The 22,135-nt window shown below is 44.3% G+C and overlaps 1 protein-coding gene across 2 annotated transcripts in view; it reads right to left on the bottom strand.

The window, feature by feature from the left end:
- Lmln (leishmanolysin like peptidase) overlaps positions 1-22,135 on the bottom strand; it is a 50,270-nt gene that overhangs the window by 17,097 nt on the left and 11,038 nt on the right. For both annotated transcript variants that reach the window (XM_006974535.4, XM_076548793.1), the window contains exons 7-13: positions 18,593-18,698; positions 16,994-17,088; positions 12,461-12,578; positions 10,607-10,714; positions 8,451-8,527; positions 3,364-3,474; positions 1,386-1,518 (exon numbers count right to left, since the gene is read on the bottom strand). In XM_006974535.4, coding sequence (XP_006974597.4) covers positions 1,386-1,518; positions 3,364-3,474; positions 8,451-8,527; positions 10,607-10,714; positions 12,461-12,578; positions 16,994-17,088; positions 18,593-18,698 — 748 coding nt within the window. The remainder of the gene's footprint in view (positions 1-1,385; positions 1,519-3,363; positions 3,475-8,450; positions 8,528-10,606; positions 10,715-12,460; positions 12,579-16,993; positions 17,089-18,592; positions 18,699-22,135) is intronic.

Raw genomic sequence — 22,135 nt, 5'->3', positions numbered from 1 at the left:
CATTGTGCCAGCTAGTGGCACATGCCTGCAAATCCCAGCATCTGGGAGACTGAGGCAGGAGAACTAAGTTAGAGGTCAGCCAGGGATACATAGCACCCCGTTTGGGGGAAAAAAAAATCACACTTTACACTAACATACTGTGACACTATCCCCACAAACTCCTTTGCCATCTGACGGCGTCTGGTGTACTCAGTGAGGTCGACTCCATGTCGGAATGTCACAACTGAGCAGATCTCATTGTCCTTAGCTTCTGAGACACGTGTGACAACAGGTCCCTTTGTGAGTGGCAGATGGAGCTGAGGGACTTTAAAGACTAAGAAAAGGAACTTGGGTTGCTGCTGTTTATGACAGGGTCTTGAGCCTGTCAGTGCCACACCTGGATCCAGAAGAGGAAGTTAAGATCAGTTAGACTCAGGCTGGACATGTGCAGCCATTTTATTTACCTTTTATTTTCAGAAAAGCTTTATTTATTTCAATTTTTTTTTATGTGTTAAAGTGTTTTTCTTGCATGTGTGTAAGTGTGCTATGTGTGTGCTCAATGCCCACGGAGGCCAGAAAAGTCTGCTGGATGCTCTGATTCTCGAGCTACAGAGAGTAGTGAGCTAACAAGACATGGAGAATGGGACCCAGGCCCTCAACACGAGCGGCCTGTGTTCTTAACCACTGAGCCGTCTCTCCAGCCCCTGTTCATCTTTTAGATCTCACAAATCCAATTCTTTTTAAAGCAGAACTTGCACGTCTTCTAGTTAGCTGGGTTACAGTAACTAAATTATTTTCCCTCAAGATTTTTGTTTTCTGGAGAAATTAGAGAAACTGAGGGAAGGAGACGTTGGCAACGTTAGAAAGAAAAGGGGCAAAGGGAAGCTGGGGGTGACTCAGTGGCTAAACCACTTTCTGTGCACGTGGGAGGACCTGCGTTTGAGCCGCAGCATCTGGGTGAACAGCTGGGCATGGGGCAGCCCTGTCACCCCACTGCTGGGGAGAGGGGACAGGACCCTGGGGCTTGCCTGGCCATTGTCCCAAGGCACAGCTATGTGACTACTATGCAGCATGTCAGTCTTGAAGAGATCAGGGACCTGCAGGCTTTTCTTTCCTTTTCTAACAGAAAACACAGAAAATCACACAATAAAAATGTAAGATATTTACTCTCTCTCTTTTTTTTTTCCGAGACAGGGTTTCTCTGTGTAGCTTTGCGCCTTTCCTGGAGCTCACTCTGTAGACCAGGCTGGCCTCGAACTCACAGAGATCCGCCTGCCTCTGCCTCCTGAGTGCTGGGATTAAAGGCGTGTGCCGCCACTGCCCGGCCCGATATTTACTCTCTTAATTAAAACAGCGACTAGTTTTGAAGAAGCTGACTCTTAAAGCTGTTCCGGGACAAGTGTTACCTGGTACTCTGGAGGTAGAGGGTTGGGGAACCTCTGCAGGTTACACACAGCCACGGCTCTCTGGTCCTGTCTGCACGTCAACTGGAGTGGGTTACTCCGGAGCGTGTCGCAGTATGGACTGGGCACCCGCCTCCTGCACACAGGAAGGAAGGCAAGCTGGTGTCAGGTCATTTTCCATGTCAAGGGCCTGCTGAATGGAGGTCTGTGCATCTTGGCATCAAATTAGAAAGAAAACATTACAAGTCCATTATAGAGACTGTCAGTTCAGCTTGAATCCCCAGAGTTTAATGGTTCACAGTAAATTTCTAATCAGGTTATCAAGATTGTCCCCAGAGTAGAGGGGACGCTGAGCATAGACGTGGAGGATTCATCTAGATGCCAAGAGCACTATTAGACCTTATTACAGAAAATCCCATTAACTTTTTTCTACACCTTCGCCAGTAAAATCTGGTTCTGTAGGTCTACAGTCTGAATTAGCTTAATCACTGAGGGGAAAATTTTTAAATATAAAAAGGCTTATTTCTACCCCCTGGAGGGTGGAACAGATAGATGCATTTTTTTCTCTTCTTCATTCAAAGCACAGCTGAACTCCCTCGCTGCTAAAACTGACAGACTGAAAGACAGAGAAAGGCAGAGAGGAGAGGCAGACTCAACGGACCTCAGGGTGAGAAACCCAGGGCCGTGGGAACGTTCTCAAGGACCGTAGAAGAAACCAGCCGGACGGCTCAGTGGGTGAAGGCTAGTCCGCAGTCGGAGTGCAATCCCTAGAACCCACACAAAAGTGGAGGGAGAGACCCAACTCCACAAAGCTGTCCTCTGACAACCACACACGTGCCATGGCATGCACACTTTTCCCTACACTCAGTATAGACACACACAATAATATAGACCGATGATTTTTCCAAGATTAACTTTTAAAAATTACTTTTTAAAGGCACCGATTACTAAAAAATACCAAGGGGACAGGAAAGCCAACCTTAGACACCTAAATTTGATAATTCAGACAACAACAACAAAACCCCATAAAGTGCCATAATGTATTCAGTGTGAGCCAGACAACGTGAGCGGCCTCGTGAGCTGTAAGGAAGCTTAGTTCACAATGTCAGAACTCTTAAAAGTCCAGGGCTAGACCGCGTCACTGGAGAAGTCTACCTCACACTTCAGAAAGCTTGCTCTGGCAGTGCAGGCAAATACAAAGGGGAGGTTGAGGCAGGAAGATCAGGAGTTTGAAGCTGGCCTGGGCCACGGAGCAAAACTGTCAGAGGCAGCAGGGTGGGCAGGAAGGTCTGGAGAGGCGCTCAGTGGTGAAGAGCTCACACCACTCTGGCACAGGACCCTAGTTCGGTCCCCAGAGCCACACCGGACAGCTCACAGCTTCCTCTAACTACCGCTCTTGGGGAGCTGATGCCCTCTTCTGGCCTCCTTGGGAACCCACCACAATGGATACATGCACATACATGTAAAAAGAAAATGAATCTTAAAAAAAATAAGATGAGAAGCAGCAGGGGGAGGAGGGTCCGATTCTGTACGATCTCTCCCAGAAAGCAGAAGAGACGGGCGAGCGTCTTAGTGCATTTTAAGATACACAGGGTAAACATTGTACAAAAGAAAGAAGGAAGGAAGAAGAGAAGAGAGGAAGGGGACGGGGGTGGGGGGAGAGGTGATTACCATAAACATCCAGTTTCAGAACCCCAATCTAGAGAATAATTATTTAATTTTCAGGGCTGGGTTTGAACCCAGGGCCTTGCACCTGCCAGTCAAGTACTCTGCCACTAAACTACATCCTTAGTCCAGTTTCCGGATACTAAATCAGCATTTGCTTGTATAGTCATGGATGCGTTCTTCTAGTTTGCGATTCAAAACAATCCCGAAGAACTCCTAGAACACTCTCTCCACACAGCAGCTGGTGTTTGGTGCCCAAGACAAGGAACACAGTCAGAAGTGAGCTGCACCAGGAGGTACGCGGAAACACACTTACTTCTGCCTCTGCTGGTCAATCCAAAACTTGCAGCTCTTCCTGGCAAATTCGCAGCCCATCCCGCGGCCCCAGTCCAGTTTCTCAGCCATGCTGTAATTCGCTTTGTACCAGCTGTGGAAACAACGAAGAGAAGTGCCTTTTACCAATGCCAGCGCCTACTAGGGATCTCCGCACCGTGTAGAGCCATAGCGGCCGCAGCCAGAGTGCGCATGTGTAAACTGGCTGCAGGAGGGCTGCCGCCCAGGATGCTGAGGAAGCGTTTTTAAATCAAAGGCGGTCTAGCCAGCAAAGATCCCAGTTTCAGGGGATCATAAGCCTTCTTCTGCATGCATGTAGAATTAATGATATACATACATGCAGCACAGACATACACACACAAAATAAACTGGGCGTGTGGTGCACCCTTGCATCCCAGCACTGGGGAGGAGGCAGAGGCAGGCAGATCTCTGTGAGTTTGAGGCCAGCCTGGTCTACAGAGTGTCAGGACAGCCAGGGCTACACAATGAGACCCTGTCTCAAATAAACAAAATCTCAAATAAATAAGAATTTAAAAATTCTAATCTAGTGAGGAGGACAGATAAACCAAAATATTCTAAATGACGAGTTTTACGAAAGACAATTGGAAAGTGCTAACAGAAGTGTATCACCAGCAAAACTTACGCTGGTGTGGGCCCCCGAGGCTTTTATGAGCATGCACTGGGAACAGGGTATCCAGGGCTTTCCTGAGCTACAAGATCATCTAGTGGGCACGATGAGTCCTCCTTTCTTTCACAAGCAACGGAAGGACGGTACTGTGGGCAGTACAAGTGAATCCTTTCTCAGGAGACTCTGGTTCAGGTCTTGTATAAAATTCCAACACTTGGTTGACAGGGCTTTCCTTATAGTAGCTTGCGTGAGCCCCAGAAACCTCGATGGGCTACATACCCCTGTTACCTCTGCGTTACAAGGGAGGAAACTCAGACAAAGGCACACACCTGCTCAGTGACAGTGCCTGATTTACAGCTTTGGTTTCAATGCCTCTGTGTGCTTTAAAAAGTGAGCTCTAACCCACATACCATGAAATTAATCTTTATAATGGGCACATATGCTTCTAGTATACACACACTATCATTGCTATCTAATTTCAGGATACTTCCATCACCCCCAAATAAACCATGTTAAACACTAAACCACTGTTAGTCCTGTTCTTCCACTTAACTTAATGTTTTCAAGGCTCATGCATGTTGTGGTGTACAGCAGAATCTCTTTTTTCCAGACTTTAGTATGGGGAGACAATTTTAAAGTACTAGCAACATTGAGCAGAGAGTACAAAGAGTTCCTAGATCCCCCTGCCTCTACAGACTCACAGTGTCCCTCACCCGAGTCACATTTTGGTTACACCAGTGAATCTACACAGAAGGCCCTCACTACCAAAATCCATAGTTCACATTAGGGTCACTCTTGGTATTCCATACTCTTTTAGGGTATGCATGTTCTGCCTCGCATGCATGGATAAAATCCCTAAGTTTGATCTCCAGCACTACAAGAAAGGAAGCGAGAAATGGAGGGTGGGAGGGAAGGCGTCTACCAATACGGTGCCTCGAAGCGTGGTTTAGTGCCCACTGACTACATAGTCATTTCTCCCTCCTGCGCCAACCCTGGAGACCGCCCCTCGTTACCTTGTCTCTACCATTTTACCCTTCGTCATATAGCTGGACTTGTACAGTGTGAAGCCTTCGAAGATTGGCTTCTTCCACTTAGTATCCATGTCTTTTCAGGGCCTGTAGCTCCTCTGGTTTTAGTGTTAATCAATCCTTCCTTATCTGATCTACCACAGCTGTTTATCAGCCACGTGAGCACCTGTGTGCGGCCTCTGTTCAACTCATCTGGTAAATATCCAGGAGCAGAGCTGGCTGGCTGGGAAGAACAGCTTCGGTTTCATAAGCAGTTTCCAGACTATCCTCCAACGTGGCTGGATCATTTTGCTTCCTTACCGACAAGGAAAGAGTCCTGTTACTCCGGTCCTTGCTGGGATCTGGTGGTATTGAGTGCTGTGTATGTAGTCACGTTTTCACTGGTAGTCTGCTAATGACACATGATGTCATGCATCTTTGCAGATGCTCATTTGCCTCCGTACTTCCTACCTCTGTCTTCCCAGTACTGGGATTACAAAAATACTTTTTTGATTTTTCATCTCTTTTTAAATGATGGCCTTTTCCGTATGGTGCCCTTAACTGCTCCTCCACATACTCTGGATACTGCACAGACACTCGAGAATTGATCTGCAGACATCTTTTCTCATTCTGTGAGTTCTTTGTTTTTTGTTTGTTTTGATAATTTTCTTTGAAGCACAATTTTTAAATTTTTTTGATGAAGTCCAAATGGTCTAGTTTCTTCTTTGGTTGCTGGTGTTTGATCAAGAATCATTTCCTAATCCAGTATCATAAAGACTCACATCTGCTTTATTTCAAGTGCTTTATGGTTTCAGCTATTAAGTTAGGGCTTATTCAGGTCTGACCTGGTCCCGGCACTGTTTGATGAAGTGTTCTTTCCCTGTTGAAGGTCCTGGTGCCTGTGTGTGTGTGTGTACTTTTTTTTTTTTTGTTTGTTTTTGTTTTGTTTTTCTAGACAGGGTTTCTCTGTGTAGTTTTTTATATTTTTTTGGTTGTGAGCCTAGCCTTTAACGGCTGAGCTATCCCTCCAGCCCTCTCTGTGTAGTTTTGATGCCTGTCCTGGATCTCGTTCTGTAGACCAGGCTGGCCCTGAACTCACCGAGATCCACCTGCCTCTGCCTCCGAGTGCTGGGATTAAAAGTGTGCGTGTACTGCCACCATTGCCCAGCAGAATGTACCTTTTTTATTTCAAATTTTACATGCTAATAATGACTTTCAGAGTAGTACCAGCTACCCCTGAAGGGTATAAGAATGCTGTTTTTTCCTTAGTGTTCTTCCAGAGGGTAAAGGAGATTAGAAAGAAGGTGAGCTGCGTATGGTACACACCTGTAATCCCAGCACTGGGAAGACAGAGGTAGGAAGAGCAGGAGTTCAAAGCCCTCCTCCCCCAAATATAACAATAACGAAGTCCCACAAAGAAAACAAAAAATAGATTTGTGTAGATTGTCATAAAACAATGCTCATGAATCATTTAAACTACGTACACACAACCTCTGCCTTCCTCCCCTTGGGGTTGAATTCACGCCTGAATGACGGTGCCATGGAGACCACCACGTATGGCTTTCTTCAACATCCTGCTTTACCTGCACCTCCACTTCCACCCCCCCACCCCCGAATTAACAGGCAGGAAGCTAAGTCCCACCTGAGCCCATTTCTTTCTCTCCTTAAGCTAATTCCCCCCTGGTTTTCTAGATTATTTCACACTGTTAGGAAAAAGCTGTCTCAATCAGATCCGTTCTGACCTGGATCTTTGGCTCTCATTAAACAGAAAAGAGAAACTCTTAGTCTCGTTACTGTTACCAGTATCATTATATAACGGGAGCGTCTACGCTGGGGAGGGAACCTCGCACACACTGGGCAAGCGCTCTATTGTTAAACTACGGCACCCCACTCCTCTCCTCAATTTTACTGAAACTCTTCTCAGGGTCAGCTATGACCTCCATGTTTTGTCATGACCTCTGTATTTTAAAATCTTTATACTTCTGTGGTGGTTTGAATGAGAATGGCCCCCGCAGGTTCAGATATTTGAATCACTGGTCCCCAGTGGGCAAAACTATTTGGGAGGAATTAGGTGTGGTCTTGTTGGAGGTATGACACTCAGGGGTGGGGGCTGTGATTCCCAGTGCATCCTCTCTCTGCCTCACGGCTGTGGATCAAGATGTGAGCGCTCAGCTGCTCCTTCGCTCCACCACCACATACTCTATCCCTCTGAACCCGTAAGCCAGAATAAACACTTTCTTCTATGAGTCACCTTGGTTATGGGGTTTGATCACAGTGGTAGAAAAGTAACTAAGACAACTTACTGTTTTCAATTTTTAAATCTAGTCTTAATTTTTTTGAAATTTTATTTATTTTTATTTTATATGTATGGGTGCTTTGCCTGAATGTATATCTGTGCACTATATGTGTGTCTAGTGCCTCATTCAGGACAGAAGAGGGTACCATATCCTCCTGAACTCGAATCATAACAGTTGTGAGCTGCCAAGGGCTGGGAATTAAACTTGGTTCCTCTGGAAGAGCAGCTGGTGCTCTTAACTGCTGAACAATTTCTCCATGCCCTAAATCTTTATACTTTGTTGATCCTTCAAAAGTTAAGGCAATATCAATTATTTTCATGGTGGATGTTTTGTTCTTGATTTTTTCTTTTTTCTTTTCTTTTCTTTCTTTTTTTTTTTTTTTAAATTTCTGAGGCAAAATCTTATTATGCAGTCTCGACTGGACCTCACAGTCACCCCCAATCATCCTCTGGAGTACTAGGATAAGGACACACAGTCACCGTCCTCTGGAGTTCTAGGATTAGGGTGACAGGCAGTATCTCTATGTCAGATTATTTTCAGGGTTTTAATAATACTATCATTGGTTTTCAAATTTGATTCTATTTTCAAATTTCTTGTAGGCTGTTTTAGAAAAAGCAAGAGGCAATAATGCTCCCACTAAAATTTTGTTAAGTATGAGTTATATAAGGTGTTCTATTTAAATATAATTTTTCACTGTTCTACCATAGAGATCCATTCATTTAAAAACCAGGAATCTGTCGGGAATGGTGGCACTCACGCTAACCCCAGAGGGTGGGAGGCAGAGGCAAGTGGATTTCAGTAATTTTGAGATCACACTGGTCTACACACCAAGTCCCAGGCCAGAACTACACAGTGAGACCCTGTCTCAAAACACCAAATAAAACAAAACAACAACAAAAATCCTAGGAATTTACACATCATTCATTTGATTAAATAATTTAAAACTATCTAGGTTAGTTTCCCCTTCATATTAGCATGGCTTCATAATATCTTAGATTTTGTTACATTAAGAACAAACTACACAAAAGTCAAAGAATCGGTAAGTACACTTTGCTTTGGAATAGCAGCATTTTCTTAAGCTCCATTTTGAATACTTGTTTCATTTTGTAAACACACCATTTTCTCACAGCCATCTTACCCAGTGTCCTCCATTAACGCCAGAGTGATTCGAGAGAGCACTCGGTTCTGGGTGTGAGAACCGGTCATGGCTTCATTCTGAAAATCATCAACAGATGCTGTTAGACGATGACTCTCGGACCCCTACGCATATTTAAATGTTTCATGTGGTTAAATGTTTACTAGGAAATGGTCAAATACAAACGCTTTCTGAGTACCTAGGGTGAGGTGGTAGAATCTACTCTGCCTCAGGTCTCCAACAGTCTGATGTCCCCACAGGGACAGACAACCAGTTAGTGACGACACGGATGGACTGAGGAACACGACTATAAAGTGTATACTCCCTAAGCAAGTCAAGTGAATCAGTGGTTGAATATTTACCTGGATTTGCAAAGAAAAAGCTTTCCTAACAAGCATGGCAGAACCAGGGGATCAAAGGATTAGGGCAAATACCCAGTTGTCCAGTAGTTTAATTTCCATCCTCTGAGTCCTACCCGGAAGCCACACGCTGGTGAGGGCTCCGGGCCCCACAGGCAGCAATCCTCACGGCTGGGCCACTCTAGCCGTCCTCTGAGTCTCTACAAGACACTGGGTGTTCTTTCCCCATACCTTAACATCAACCTTTACTACAACAGTCCCGGGATACACTGCTTATTTAAGAGAAAACAAAGAAGCTAATAAAATTGGTATTCTCAGGTCTGCTACATAAAATTTAATTTCTGGCGAGTCTATAGCTTCCAAGGAAATCACTTAAGAAAATTCCTTAAGGAAACCACAAAAACAGAAATTCCCACGGGAAGAATGAGGGTATTCGCTTTCATAAATGTTCACCATTGTTACTCTCTGGTGACCTAGATCACAGCAGCTGAGCACAAGCAAACATTCTTGCTAAGTGTCTGACCTTCCTTCAGTCACGAGCTGTTTGCTGAAACTACCTAAACCGATCTCTAAGAAGAACTAGAGATACATTCTTCTACCCAAGGCTTTCACTTCAGTGTTAATTCCACCTCCAGATTCTTCCTATATAAACCAATGTGACCTGGGATTAACTTTCTGGCTCTATTCCCCAGAAACCTAATAAAGATAGGCCGTTACCTGGCAACAGTGTGTAAGGCGAAAAGGCCTGCTGATGGACCTCTGGGCTGGGGACTACTATAAATGAACACGGATACCCATTAGGAAGCCACAGTTTGGGATGTCACTGTGTAAAGTGACAATGGGTGTGTCCCTTATAGAGTCTGAAAGGTTACAGCTCCTGTTTGGGTCACAGTACTCTTAAGCCAACCCATATCTTACATCCATCTGAGGGAGAGTTTTGTGTCCTGTACTGCAGCTGGAGGAGCCGGGCACTGCTGACAGCCTGCTGGGTGTGACACAAGAAAAATGCCCGATCCCGCTCTGCTGGCATGCTGTATGTGCCAATGCCCTTCTACAGAACTGCCCTAGCTGGCCTGGAACTCATTACATGGAACAGGGTAGCCTCAAACTCACAAAGATCCACCTGCCTCTGCCTCCTAAGTGCTGGAACTAAAGGTGTGGGCCCCCATGCCCAGCTTACAACTTTTTTTTTAATATGAAAATTTAGGAGTAGGGATGTATCTCAGAAATAAAACAATTGCCAAGTATGCACAAGACTGTGGATTCAACTCCCAGAAAAGCAAAAGCAACAGTTTTTTAGTCTGGCATGGTGTACTCATCTGTAATCCATCCCAGCATTCAGAAGCCAAGAGGCAGAGGTAAGAGGGTTGTAGTAAGTTCAAGGCCAGCCTTGGACTACATTGTCTTAAATATATATATATATATATATATATATATATATATATATATATATGTATATGTATATATATATATATATATATTGTTTAAAACATAACGTTCATTAACACTGGCTTGTTTAAGTTATATAATTCAATATTGTGCAGCCCTTAAAAATTAGAGGATCCAAGTGTGTAGTCTATGCTACTAATGTATGTTTCACCTTCTTCATAGCCTGTTTGAATAATCTCTATTCTAAAGTAATTTTAGAATTACTTTAGCTTGATTTACTTTAGTAAATTCATTTTACTTCCAGATTCTCTCTATATAAACGGATGTGTTTATACAGAAACACATTACATAAAATCAGATTAAGTGCCTGAATTCCGTTGGTAAAAACAAACAGAGCAGAACTGAACAGACCTCTAGCAGCCTCTTCTCCCAGTGGTTGAGCTCAGTGCCCATGCCGCCTTGATTTTCAAGCTCCATCCCCTCGAGAACCGGACAGTTAAAATGCTTCCGGGCTTCTTCCTGAGAACCAGAGACACAAACACCCACAAGAGCACAGTAAGACGGCCGCACTCCTTATCACGTGGTATGACAAAGTGGTACGAAAGAATCGGTTTCTGAAACAGAACCTCTTTAAAATATGATTTTAATATAGTTAAATATTTTGACACTGTCACATTCTTCTTGGCTAGAAAACTATCCTTTCTCTTGTGCATTTTGCAATTAAGGTTTTTGTTTTCTTGCAGTTATATTCCTATGTATTTTTATAGTAACTTCTTAGTAGACATGTTTGCAAATACTTTGTCCCAACCCAAAGGCTCCGTTCACCCCGCCAACTGCATCCAATAGTGTACAGCTCGTTCTTTTCCATTTTAATGTTTTTTAAAACAACTTAATGGTTCTTTTGATGATGGCTGTCTGACACTACTTAGAAACATCACAGCAATGGTTGTTTTCTTGATTTTTAGTCTTCAATAATTATAACAAGGGATTTCTTATACAGCACTGCCATCAAACCAGGACTGCATTTGTATCCATCACTCCCGGATTGTTGGAACAATGACACCCTCCAAATGGCCATATCTCCTCTGCCATCATATCCGGTGACCCTTGGTCACCTCCACCTCATATTCTTTGATAGAACACACACACAAAACCGTACACAGTGAAAACGACAAATTCTTTCCCACACCAGGTGCTGGCAGCAGAGAGCAGCCCTTACTCAGCGTGCGTTCTCTGGGCCGTCTTGAAACGCCAGCTCACTGAAGGAGCCGTTCGGCTTGAGGGGACGGACGGGCTTTAGAGCCCTCTCCAACAGAGCAAGCCTCGTTGCTATCCTCTGCCATGCCCTCTTTCTTCCCTGTGTTTAGGTATGCGTCCAAGGAAGGGCAAATGGAGATGTGAGTGAGCTGAACCCAGAGTCCCCATGCGCCTCCTTCTTATTTTTATTTATGAGTGTTCGGTTTGTACCACACGCATGCCTGCTGTCCACAGAAGCCAGAAAGGGTCTGGAGCTCTGGGACTGGAGGTGTGGACAGCTGTGAGCCGCTATGTGGCTGCTGAGACTCAAACCCGGGGCCTCTGTAGGAATAGCAAGTGTTCTTAACCATTAGCCACTGCCCCAGTTCTAGCCATGGCTGCTGCTTCTTCTTTTTTTTTTTTTTTCTGTTCAAATAACCATGTGTGGTACGTGTACATGATCCGGTGTGTGCCTGTGCATGTGGGAGCCAGAAGTCAGTACCTGGTACATCCCTTAAACATTCTCCACCTTATTTTTAAATTACATCTATCTGTCAGTGTGCCCGCTAATCCATTGTGCTCGGCTGGCTGGCCAATCACCTGAACTCTGGAGATCTGCCTATCTCTACTCCTCCACCAACTTCTGGGGGCACAGACAAGCACTAGCTGTTCTTGTTTTTGTTTTTGTTTTTTACCATGGGGGTGCTGGGGATCTGAACTCAGGTCCTCATGTTTGTGGGACAGGAGCTTTTACAGACAGAGCCGTCTCCCTGGCCCACATATAACGCTGAATAATGCTGCTTCCCCTAGGCACAAGCACCTCTCATCTCCTGCCTTAAAGCAGCGGGCTGCGTGGGGACGCACTGCCACATTTCTGTTTCCTCCCCTCTGTCTTGGCTTGTTGCTTTATTCAATTGTCTTCCTACATTTTCTATTGCGGACTGAAAATGAAACACATTCTTAAACAGGAATGATCAGTAAAGCAAGGACCACAAGGAAAACAGACCAGAAGAAGTTCAGTATACTCACGACAACCCGCGGTGTCACCAGCAGGTACACAGTGTGGCGGACTAGCTGATTATTTCGCACATTCCACAATCTCTCCACTTTTCGAACTACTTTATCACTCCACTGATACAATCCAAGACTGTAATTACAGAATAAAAAACAGCCGTTTGCCAATTTACTACAACTGCAAATGTAAGAATACTCATAAATAACAATATGAAATTGAAATACTTGAGAGTTTATTATGTATCATATCCATGTAATGTACTTCTAAGTATTTTATTTTCTTTCTTGAGACGGGATCTCACTATGTAGCCTTAGCTGGCCTGGCACCCACTGTGTAGACCAGGCTAGCACTGACCTCACAGAGATCCGCCCATCTTTGCCTCCCAAGTACTTCAGCTGCAGGCTTGTACCACCACACCCAGGCTCATAAGGATTTTCTAACCGTTCTCTTGTGGGTAAAAAGGCAGAGGCTTAGGGAGATGAAATAACTTGTTCAAGTTTACACAGTAATACTGAGCTGGGCCAGCAATGAATTAACGACATCGTTTGCCCCTTTGACTTGCTAGAGACCCAGCCCAGGACGGTGAAGATGCTAGGCATGCACTTGGCCATGACTAGACCCCAGCCTCAGGGGCTTCTTCTGACAAGACTACTGCATTTAAAGGAAAGGAAAAAAGGAGAGGAGCAGGAGGAGGGGAAAGAGGAGGGAGGAGGAGCAGGAGGAGGGGCAGGAGGGGGGAGGGGGAGGGGAAGGGCGAGGAGGGGGGAGGAGAGGAAAGAGGAGGAGGAAGAGGAAAATAAAGAAACCAAAGCAGAGACAGACCCAAGAATATAAGGAAACAACAAAAAATGTTGCCATATTAGTGAAAAAAAAAAGACTTAATTATTGTGCACTGAAACTGCTTATCCACCAAGAAAAAAAATTATTTCATGTCTCTACAAAATTAAATTGTAGAAAGTCCTCAGGAAAATGGCAGAGTAAATGTCTCTGGAAACTCTGGCATGAAATCCCTAAGAACTTGGCCAAGTCAACTTTCCCAGAGCCCTGGAAATAAGCAAAGAGCTGCATCGATTTGAGAAGCCTTTATTCATGAAAGATGGATGAGCTTCATGAAAAGCTGCCAGCTCTGGGTTCCCATCCCCATCTACCATTTCAAGGCCACTGTGAACACCAATAACCGTGGCGGTGGTAGCAAAGCGGATCTTTAAAAATGCACGGTTCACTTCTCGAGCCCAAGAAATGCTGTTTAGCTCCGAGGACACAAGTAGATGGAAGCAATTTAAAGGATGCCTATGGAACTGACTCTGAAGAGGACTGTAGTGGTTATAGTCACAGCAGAGGAAAGAGATGTGAAATAAAGTCACTGTTGGAGACAAGACTATCCAACAACGATAGAGGGGCTTTTAAAGGAACCGAAAACACAGCCATCACGACCAAATGCCAGGCTACAGATGCAGCTGGATGCAGCTTGACTGGTACTCAGATTGAGCCGGGTTTGGTCCTGAGTGTCAGGTAAACCGGCTGTGGTGGCCCACACCTGTAACATGGAATTCAAACTTATCTTTAGCTACATCTAAGTTGGAAGCTAGCCAGGCAGATTAGGCCCATCTCAGGGGGGAAAATCCAGTCCTTTTATATTTATTGCAAAACATACCTGTTTATCTACTTCCAATTTCAAGATTTTTTTTTTTTTTGGAAGAGACCCTATATTTTGGACTATGATTTAAAAATGGATACAGTCCATTGGGTGAGAAAGTCATGGTAACAGGAGTGTGAGGCAGCTGGGCACCTTGCATTTGCCCTGTGGGAAGCAAGACCAACGCGAGACTATATCAGAGGCCCCGATGAAAGGACAAAGGGAATATTAGTTCTGTGTCCTTGCTCAGGAGTGGACAAGGCAAGGCCAGTCTAGGGCTAAAGCCAGTGCCTCCCAGGAGTCAAGGATGCCGTTTCTGGGGACCTGCCTCTCCTCAGGCAGTGGTCGTCAGTCCCGAGGCAGCTGGAGCTGAGGTGCCCTGTGTTCTCTGTCAACACTGTCTTAGCTCTCTGCTGACCTTGGCCATTTCCTCCCACAATTGTCTAAATGATGCTATTGTTCTTAATAAACTTGCCTTGCATAAGTCATCGGTTTATGTGAGACCTCCTGGTCCCAGCTAATGTTTCCTCCTCTTTATTTCTCAACCCTGGTCCTCCCACTCAATACCTCGCTGTTCAGGACCCTTATTCCTATGGGGGGGGGGGGGCATGCTGCATTAATTCACTTTATTTTTATTTATCTTTGGAAGACAATGTTTAAACACAGTGAATGAAGCCAACAAGAAAATAAACAGTTTTTAGTTCATTAATCAACCAACATTCTGTTCTCCATTCACCCTTCTAGAATAACAGTTTCTCTCAAACCTTACTCCCTTTCGTTTGGCTTTGATTTTGCCTGTTTGTTTGTTTGCCTGCTTTTTTAATCAGGGTCTCATATAGCAGAGGCTGGCCTTGAACTTGCTATGTAGCAGAGGCTGGCCTTGAGCTCCTGATCCAACTGCCCCAGCCACCCAAATTCTGGGATCACAGGTGTAAACCACCAAGCCCAGCACAGGAATGGTTTCTCCAAACAGGCTAGAGCCGAACCCAGTTCTTCATGCCTAACAACTGAATTTATTGCTCTAGTATCTCCATTTATACTGGAAGATTTTACAAGGCATCAGCTTCCCTTGAGCCCTGACATACATCACTCTGCCACTCCATAGATTATGCAAATCTCATCATTTACATTTTCCATCAGGACCAGCGTTCTTTTCAAAGATCAGACTTCTTCCACACTACCAAACAAAAGGTACAGTCTAGGAAAAACATCCATTTATACATTAACATTTTGTTTCTTTAGTTCTTTGAGATGAGGTCTCATGTAACCCAGAATTGAGGCTAGCCTTGAACTTCTTCTGATCCTCCTGCCTCCACCTCCCAAGTGCTGAGATTGCAGGTATGGGCCACTACCACTGCCTAGAATTTTGTACTAGAAATAAAAATATTAGAAATAAACCTATTTATTAACCTACGCCTTTAATATCAGCACTCGGGAGGCAGAGGCTAGTGGATCTATGAGTTTGAGGCCAGCCTGGTCTACAGAGTGAGTTCCAAGACAGCCAGGGCTACATAGAGAAATCCTGTCTCAAAAAAACAAAACAACAACAACAAAAACCAATTAGAAATAAACAACAAATACATACTAAATAAATAGTATGAACTATTTAATGGAGAACTTTGTAATTAGAGCAAAATATACATACAGCAAATAATATAAGGATTAATTACATTTTTTATGCTTTTTATTTATGTGCTAGTATGTGTCTATATGCGTGTATGCTACTTAGTGCAGGTGCCCAGAGAGACCAGAGGAGGGGTCAGATCCTCTGGACCTCAAGTTACAAGCAGTTATGGGCCTCTGGATATGGGTGCTTGTAATAAAACCCAGGTCCTCTGGAAGAGCAGCAAGTGTTCTTAACTGCTGAGCCGTCTCTCCAGCCCCAAGTGTTAATTTTTTAAATTCAAAGTGTATTATTATTATTAGTGTATCTGTATATCACTTTATGTACGCATGTGTGTTTGTATTATGTGTTACAGATGTGTTTGCTAGGCTTGTACCACCAGCACTTCCCACTGAGCCATCCTGCCAGCCCCAGATGACCCCATGTCAGGACCCGGGAAGGTGTCCCTGTGACACTGTTCATTCAGGAGCTCCTTGACAGCAGCTAGTAGACCACTCCCTAAAGTAAAGCACTGTCTTCTCCTATGGCCAGTATGTGATTCCCACACGAACGGACTACTGGAGCTCTTCGGCTTCATGCCTGAGTGGTTCATCCACGTTTCTGCATACAGCAAAGGCGTAATTTGGTTTTTGCTGGTGCCGGGACTGAACCCGTGACCTCATGTGCACATGTTCTACTATTGACCTACACCCCAGCCAATAGTGCGCTCTTTTTTTAGTATTATGTAGTTTTCAGTTTTATGAACACATTATAATCTACTTATATAACCTAATATTGATAGAGTTTGAGGTGGTTTATATTATGTGGCTGTTAATAATAAAACTGTCATGAATATTTTCATGTGTTATTATGGATATGTGCCTTTATTTTAGGTATTTATTTTTATATACATATATATTGATGGTTATTGTTCTGTGACTGGTATTTTCTACTGATAAACTGTTTTCAGCATTTCTTAGCATTGCTTATTGTAGGCCCTGAACCTCTTAAAACATTGCTAATTTAGTAGCTAAATAAATAAAACTCCAAATGCAGCTACTCCATGCTTCCCCACAGCCTAACTCTACTGTAAAGTAAAACGCATTATAGGACGGTGGGAAGAGCCCTGAGCGGGACGGGTGTCCTGGTCCTCTGAGCAAGCCATCTCTTAAAGCCCACCTTGTCTTTGTATCTAAAGTTCCTTTAGGTTGGCGTCGAAGTCACTGTCATTCATGGCATGGACAGCGCTGTGACTCCCAGGTTCTAGTCTTAGCACCCTCTAAGAACAAGAATAAAAATAGCAAGTACCTATAGTTGAAAGGCGGGAGGCCGTCTGCAGACCGTGATGTCAGGGGAGTCCCATCTTGGTCGTGGTAGAATGCAAAAAGCCCAGCAGAGAAGCCCTGGAAGAAGAATTCAAAGCGTCCTACAGTAGAATGTGAAGTCTGAGCACAGGCAGTGGCATCCGCCATCAAGGAGGTGATGACATCAGCCACAAGGGTGCCACGCAGCTCGGCAGACCCCAACTCAACAGCGAGTAAGAGAGCTGCATTTACGGTTTAAAACACTGAACTACTTGCTGTAAACATCACAAAGATTATTTTTATTTTCACTCATGTGCATCTGTCTTTGTGAACATATCCATGTCTGTGTGGGTGCTCTCAGGGGCCAGAAGAGGGCGCTAGATGCCGTGGAGCTGGAGTTAGGGGTGGTTGCAATCTGCCCCACATGGGTGTTAGGAACTGAAGTCGGCTCTTCTGAAAAAGCAGTATGTATTCTTAGGGTCAGCTCTCCAGCCCGCCGACGAAAATGCTTTCATACAAGATTTTCTAAAGTACATTACGTATTTTAAACTTGCATTCGGGCTATACATACAAATGCTATGTTATCATGATACCTCCAGGCACATACTACAGAGCACGGGGAATTATACTTTTTAATTCATCTGTGTGGTTTTACAGATATTTTAGCATTTTTCCTTGTTAGAGACCCTATCATGTCTCATTTCCAAATGTGGAACAAAAGCTGAAAAATCCAAAACTGGCACAGTGAATCGCAGGACCAACCCCCTACCACATCAGTGGCCTTTGTTTATAAATATCAGACTCAAAGAGAGGAAAACATAAGAAAAAGTTGTTATCCACTTTATACTAAACACAACCTAAGGCACCATGGACAATAATAACAAGGACATCTTTGCGCTACCTTCTTCACCCCAATCTACTAGGTGCCAAAACGGCAGCTACTATACTGAAAACGATCAACAATACTGAATGGTGTAGGGAACTGGGGATCAAGTATATTCCTAATTGCATCTATAAAAGATCAACGTCTAAGCCTCAAATTGGCACTAATTCCACTTATCTGTGTGTGTGTGTGTGTGTGTGTGTGTGAGAGAGAGAGAGAGAGAGAGAGAGAGAGAGAGAGAGAGAGAGAGAGAGAGACAGTCAGCTAGGCATGTAGCCAGTTGGCGGAATGGCTGGCTAGTGTGCGTGAAGCCCTGGACTTAAGTCCCGGCACTGCATACACCGACTGGGTACGGTAGCACACGCTTGTAATCATGGCCTCAACCTTACAGCAATCCTCCTGCCTTCGTATCTCAAATGTTGGAATTACAGGTCTCAGCCACCACCTCTGGCCCTAAGATGCTTCTCTTCAGAAGTCAAACATCTCTTCAAAAGTCCTACTTACCCAGTGGAAATGTTTGTTTAATTATAATTATACCAGATAGCAAAACTCAATCTACCATCCTGACCATTACACATTCTTATTGACAGAAACATAATTAACCAGGTTTTGCCAACATGGACCTAAGGATTCACATACCATTTAAAACATGTATTAAGACAACAGAATAGCCAACAAGTCAAGGGTCTGAAGGGAAGGACAGAAGCTGATGTCATTTACCAGGGCATGGATGATCTCATGTTTCACTGTGGACAGCATCCCAATGAACTCTTGCGGTTGGGTGGAGATCATATTTGGACACAGGTTAGCATATCCTGCTATCGGCCTGTTAAAATAAACATGACATTTCTCACTGTATTCCAGAGTAGTATTTACAATATTTGCTAACCTACACTTCTCTATGAAAGACAGCCCAGGAACATTGTTTACTATCAAGTACAATTTTATAGCTAAGTCTAACTCTTTCTACTGTCAGGACCCACACATACCCTTTGCTTTCCAATGGCATGGAAAAGCAAGAGTTGTTCTTGGGGGCTCCATGGGGGCTTCACAGGGCTCAGCACCCCGAGTAATTACCACCATGAACCCCGCTGTCGTTCCAAGCTGTGGCAAATAGACAATGTGACGGAATCCAAACTGTTCCCTCTACACTCGCTTCAACAGTTTACTGTGGAAATACCATAAATCCCACTAAGTTCTAGCTGCCTGTTTATAATAAGCATGTGTCCTATTGAAATAAATAGCTGGAACCGCAGGCCTTGTTTAAAGGAGCCTCTGGCAGGAACATATCCACAGGGCTTTTCTCTAACATGAACTTCCAACCCCTCCACCTCTCTTTCTTCCTTGTTTTCTGGCTGAACTGAGGGCCTCACACATGCTAAGCAAGCACCCTGCCACTAAGCTACATCCCCACCATTTATTTTCTTCCATTTTGATACAGGATCTTGCTAAAATTGCCTATGCTAACCCAGGCATGGTACTACATGCCTGTACTTCTAGCACTTGGGAAGCAGAAGCAGGAGGATCACTTTGAGTTCAAGGCCAGCCTGGAATCTACATGGTGAGTTTCATGGCAGCCAGGACTACACAGCAAGATGCTTTCAAAAACAAACAAACAACAACAAACTAGCCTTAAACTTTGAATTTGCCTGAACCAGCCTTCCAAGCAGCCAAGATTGCAAGCATGCACCTCTCTCCACTGCAGAGGGTCCCCTACCTCCTTATTCAGTTAAAGCCTATCACTGCTCAGGCTGCAGCTAAAATTTTACCTCTTCAAAAGAGGTAGATCTTCCTTCCCAAATCAAGTGAAATGATATTCCTTGTAATTCTTTCCCTTTCTTCTATGCTACAGGATCCTGAATGAAGTATGTACCACATTTTCAAACAGCATGCTTCCTTGTAGGTCTAGTTAGCCATTATTTGTCTCCTTATACAATCTGTAAACAGCAGGAGGCGAGCACACAGGTCTGTTTTGTTTACCTTCTTTGCTGGCAGTATAATCAGAGAGTCATGGGCACGCAGTCACACAATATGGAGCTCTCTAGACTCGGAATAACTGCTTGGCTGTGGCGAACATGCCTTTGTAATCTCCGCACTTGGGAGTGAGGGGCAGGAGGATAAGGAATTCAAGGTCTTCCTCGGTCAAGCCCTACAGTGAATGAGTTCCAGGTCAGGCTGGACTACAGGAGACCGTATCTCCTGGGGTGGGGGCAGAACTACAGATAGGGTGCTGCCCTTTGTTCCACATCAACATTCTCAAAAGAAACCACACTCTCCCCTGGTGTGATCAGTTCCACAGTCACTGGTACAAAGACCATTTATTCTTTTGCCTATTCATCCATACCAAATGTGAACCAAACATTAAAATGCCACAACAAATAAAGAGCAGTGTAACAAAATGAAAGACCCCTCTCAGTTACAGGACTCATCTGTCTGACTCCTACACCTGATCCTCTCAGCAGATCCAGTAGATGCTTTCAGCATCATGAGACACAAAATGAGATAAGCAATGTAGATTCGGTCAACCTGGGATTTCTATATCCTTCCCCTCACTCATCCAGGCAAGCCACCTTGATCTTATAAAGCTTAACACAGCTTTTATAAACATTTTTAAAAGCTCACAGTATAAAAAGAATATGCTCAAAGGATGTAGAAATCTATACAGGGCTGGAGAGATGGCTCAGCACTTGAGAGCATGAGCTGTTCTTCAAGGGAACCTCGTTCAATTCCCAGCACCCACATGGCGGCCCATAACTTGTCTGTAACTCTGCAGCCACACGGCAAAAAAGTGGTGCCGAGACATATATGCAAACAAAACACCCAATACATAAAATAAAAACAAACCTTTTCCTGAAAAGAAATACATAAAGAAGAGAGTGAAAATGTCCTCGTTACCCCCTCCCCCACCCCCACCCCGCCTCTTCTTATGTCCAACATCAGAGGCAACTACTACTGTCAACGATACTGTGTATGCTATTTTCTTTTCTTCTCTTTTTTTTTTTTTTTTTTCCCCAGACAGGGTTTCTCTGTGTAGTTTTGGTGCCTGTCCTGGATCTCACTCTGTAGCCCAGGCTGGCCTCGAACTCACAGAGATCCGCCTGGCTCTGCCTCCCGAGTGCTGGGATTAAAGGCGTGAGCCACCACTGCCTGGCCGGTGTATTCTATTTTCAAGCCATTTTAGTTTGCCCAAAACTTAACAGTTTTCTCTGTCTCCTCTAACATGGGACATTCAGTGCTATAGCCAGGACAACCCTAAACAAACTGGGATGATTGGAAATTCCATCTTTCTGAGTTTTTTTCTTAGAACATCCAAATATACATAGGTACTGTTTTTTGCAATGTTCTTTCAACGCTTTATATAAAAAGTGTGATTTTGTGTGTATGCAATCGATACAGTTTAGTTCAAATTGAGGAAAAGAACTATGATTTTGTAGCACTAACAAGTCAAAGTGTATTTCTCAAAAATAGTCCAGTGCCAGGAGGTGGTGGCACATGCCTTTGATAACAGCACTTGGGAGGTAGAGGCAGGTAGATCTCTGGGAGTTGAAGGCCAGCCTGGTCTACAGAGTAAGATCCAGGAGTTGAAGTTCCAGGAATTACAGGCATGCACCACCACCCTCTGGCTAAGTTTACCTTTATTATTTTTAGAGTTCTTTGTTTTTTATTTTATGTGTGAGTGTTCTGCCTGCATGTATATATATGCACATGTGTGCCTGGTGTCTGTAGAGGTCTAAAGTTATCTGATCTTGTAGAACTGGAGTTAGGGATGGTTGTGAACCACCATGTGGGTGCTAGGAACTGAACCTGTGTCCTCTGCAAGAACAAGAGCTCTTGATCACCGAGGCATCGCTCCAGACCCTATATTTTCTAATTTGATGTAGATGTATCTGAGTGTGGGGTTTGTGCACCTGAGTGCAGTACTCCCGGCGGACAGAAGAGGGCATCAGGTCCCTTTGGAACTAGAGGGTCACACACAGGCAGCTGCTGTGAGTTGGCCTGGTGCTGGTGCTGGAGACGGAACTGGAGCCCTTTGGGGAAGCAGCATATGCTCTCGCCACCCAGTCATATCTCCAGCCCCCTTAACTTATGTTTGCTGGGTTCTCTGTAACAGCAGTGAGAAGAAACAGTCACACCACAGTGACCCACTGCTTTGCACAACACATGCTTACTTCTTCAGGTCCCTCAGGAACCTGGAAGCACACGTCTGTAATCCCAGCACTCTGGAAGCTAAGGCAAGAGGATCACTGAAAGTTCAAGGCCAAC

Source organism: Peromyscus maniculatus, chromosome 12 (genome assembly GCF_049852395.1).
Source record: "Peromyscus maniculatus bairdii isolate BWxNUB_F1_BW_parent chromosome 12, HU_Pman_BW_mat_3.1, whole genome shotgun sequence".
NCBI lineage: Eukaryota > Metazoa > Chordata > Mammalia > Rodentia > Cricetidae > Peromyscus > Peromyscus maniculatus.
Note: the sequence above shows the minus strand (reverse complement) of the source record. Positions and strands in the feature narration are given on the sequence as shown.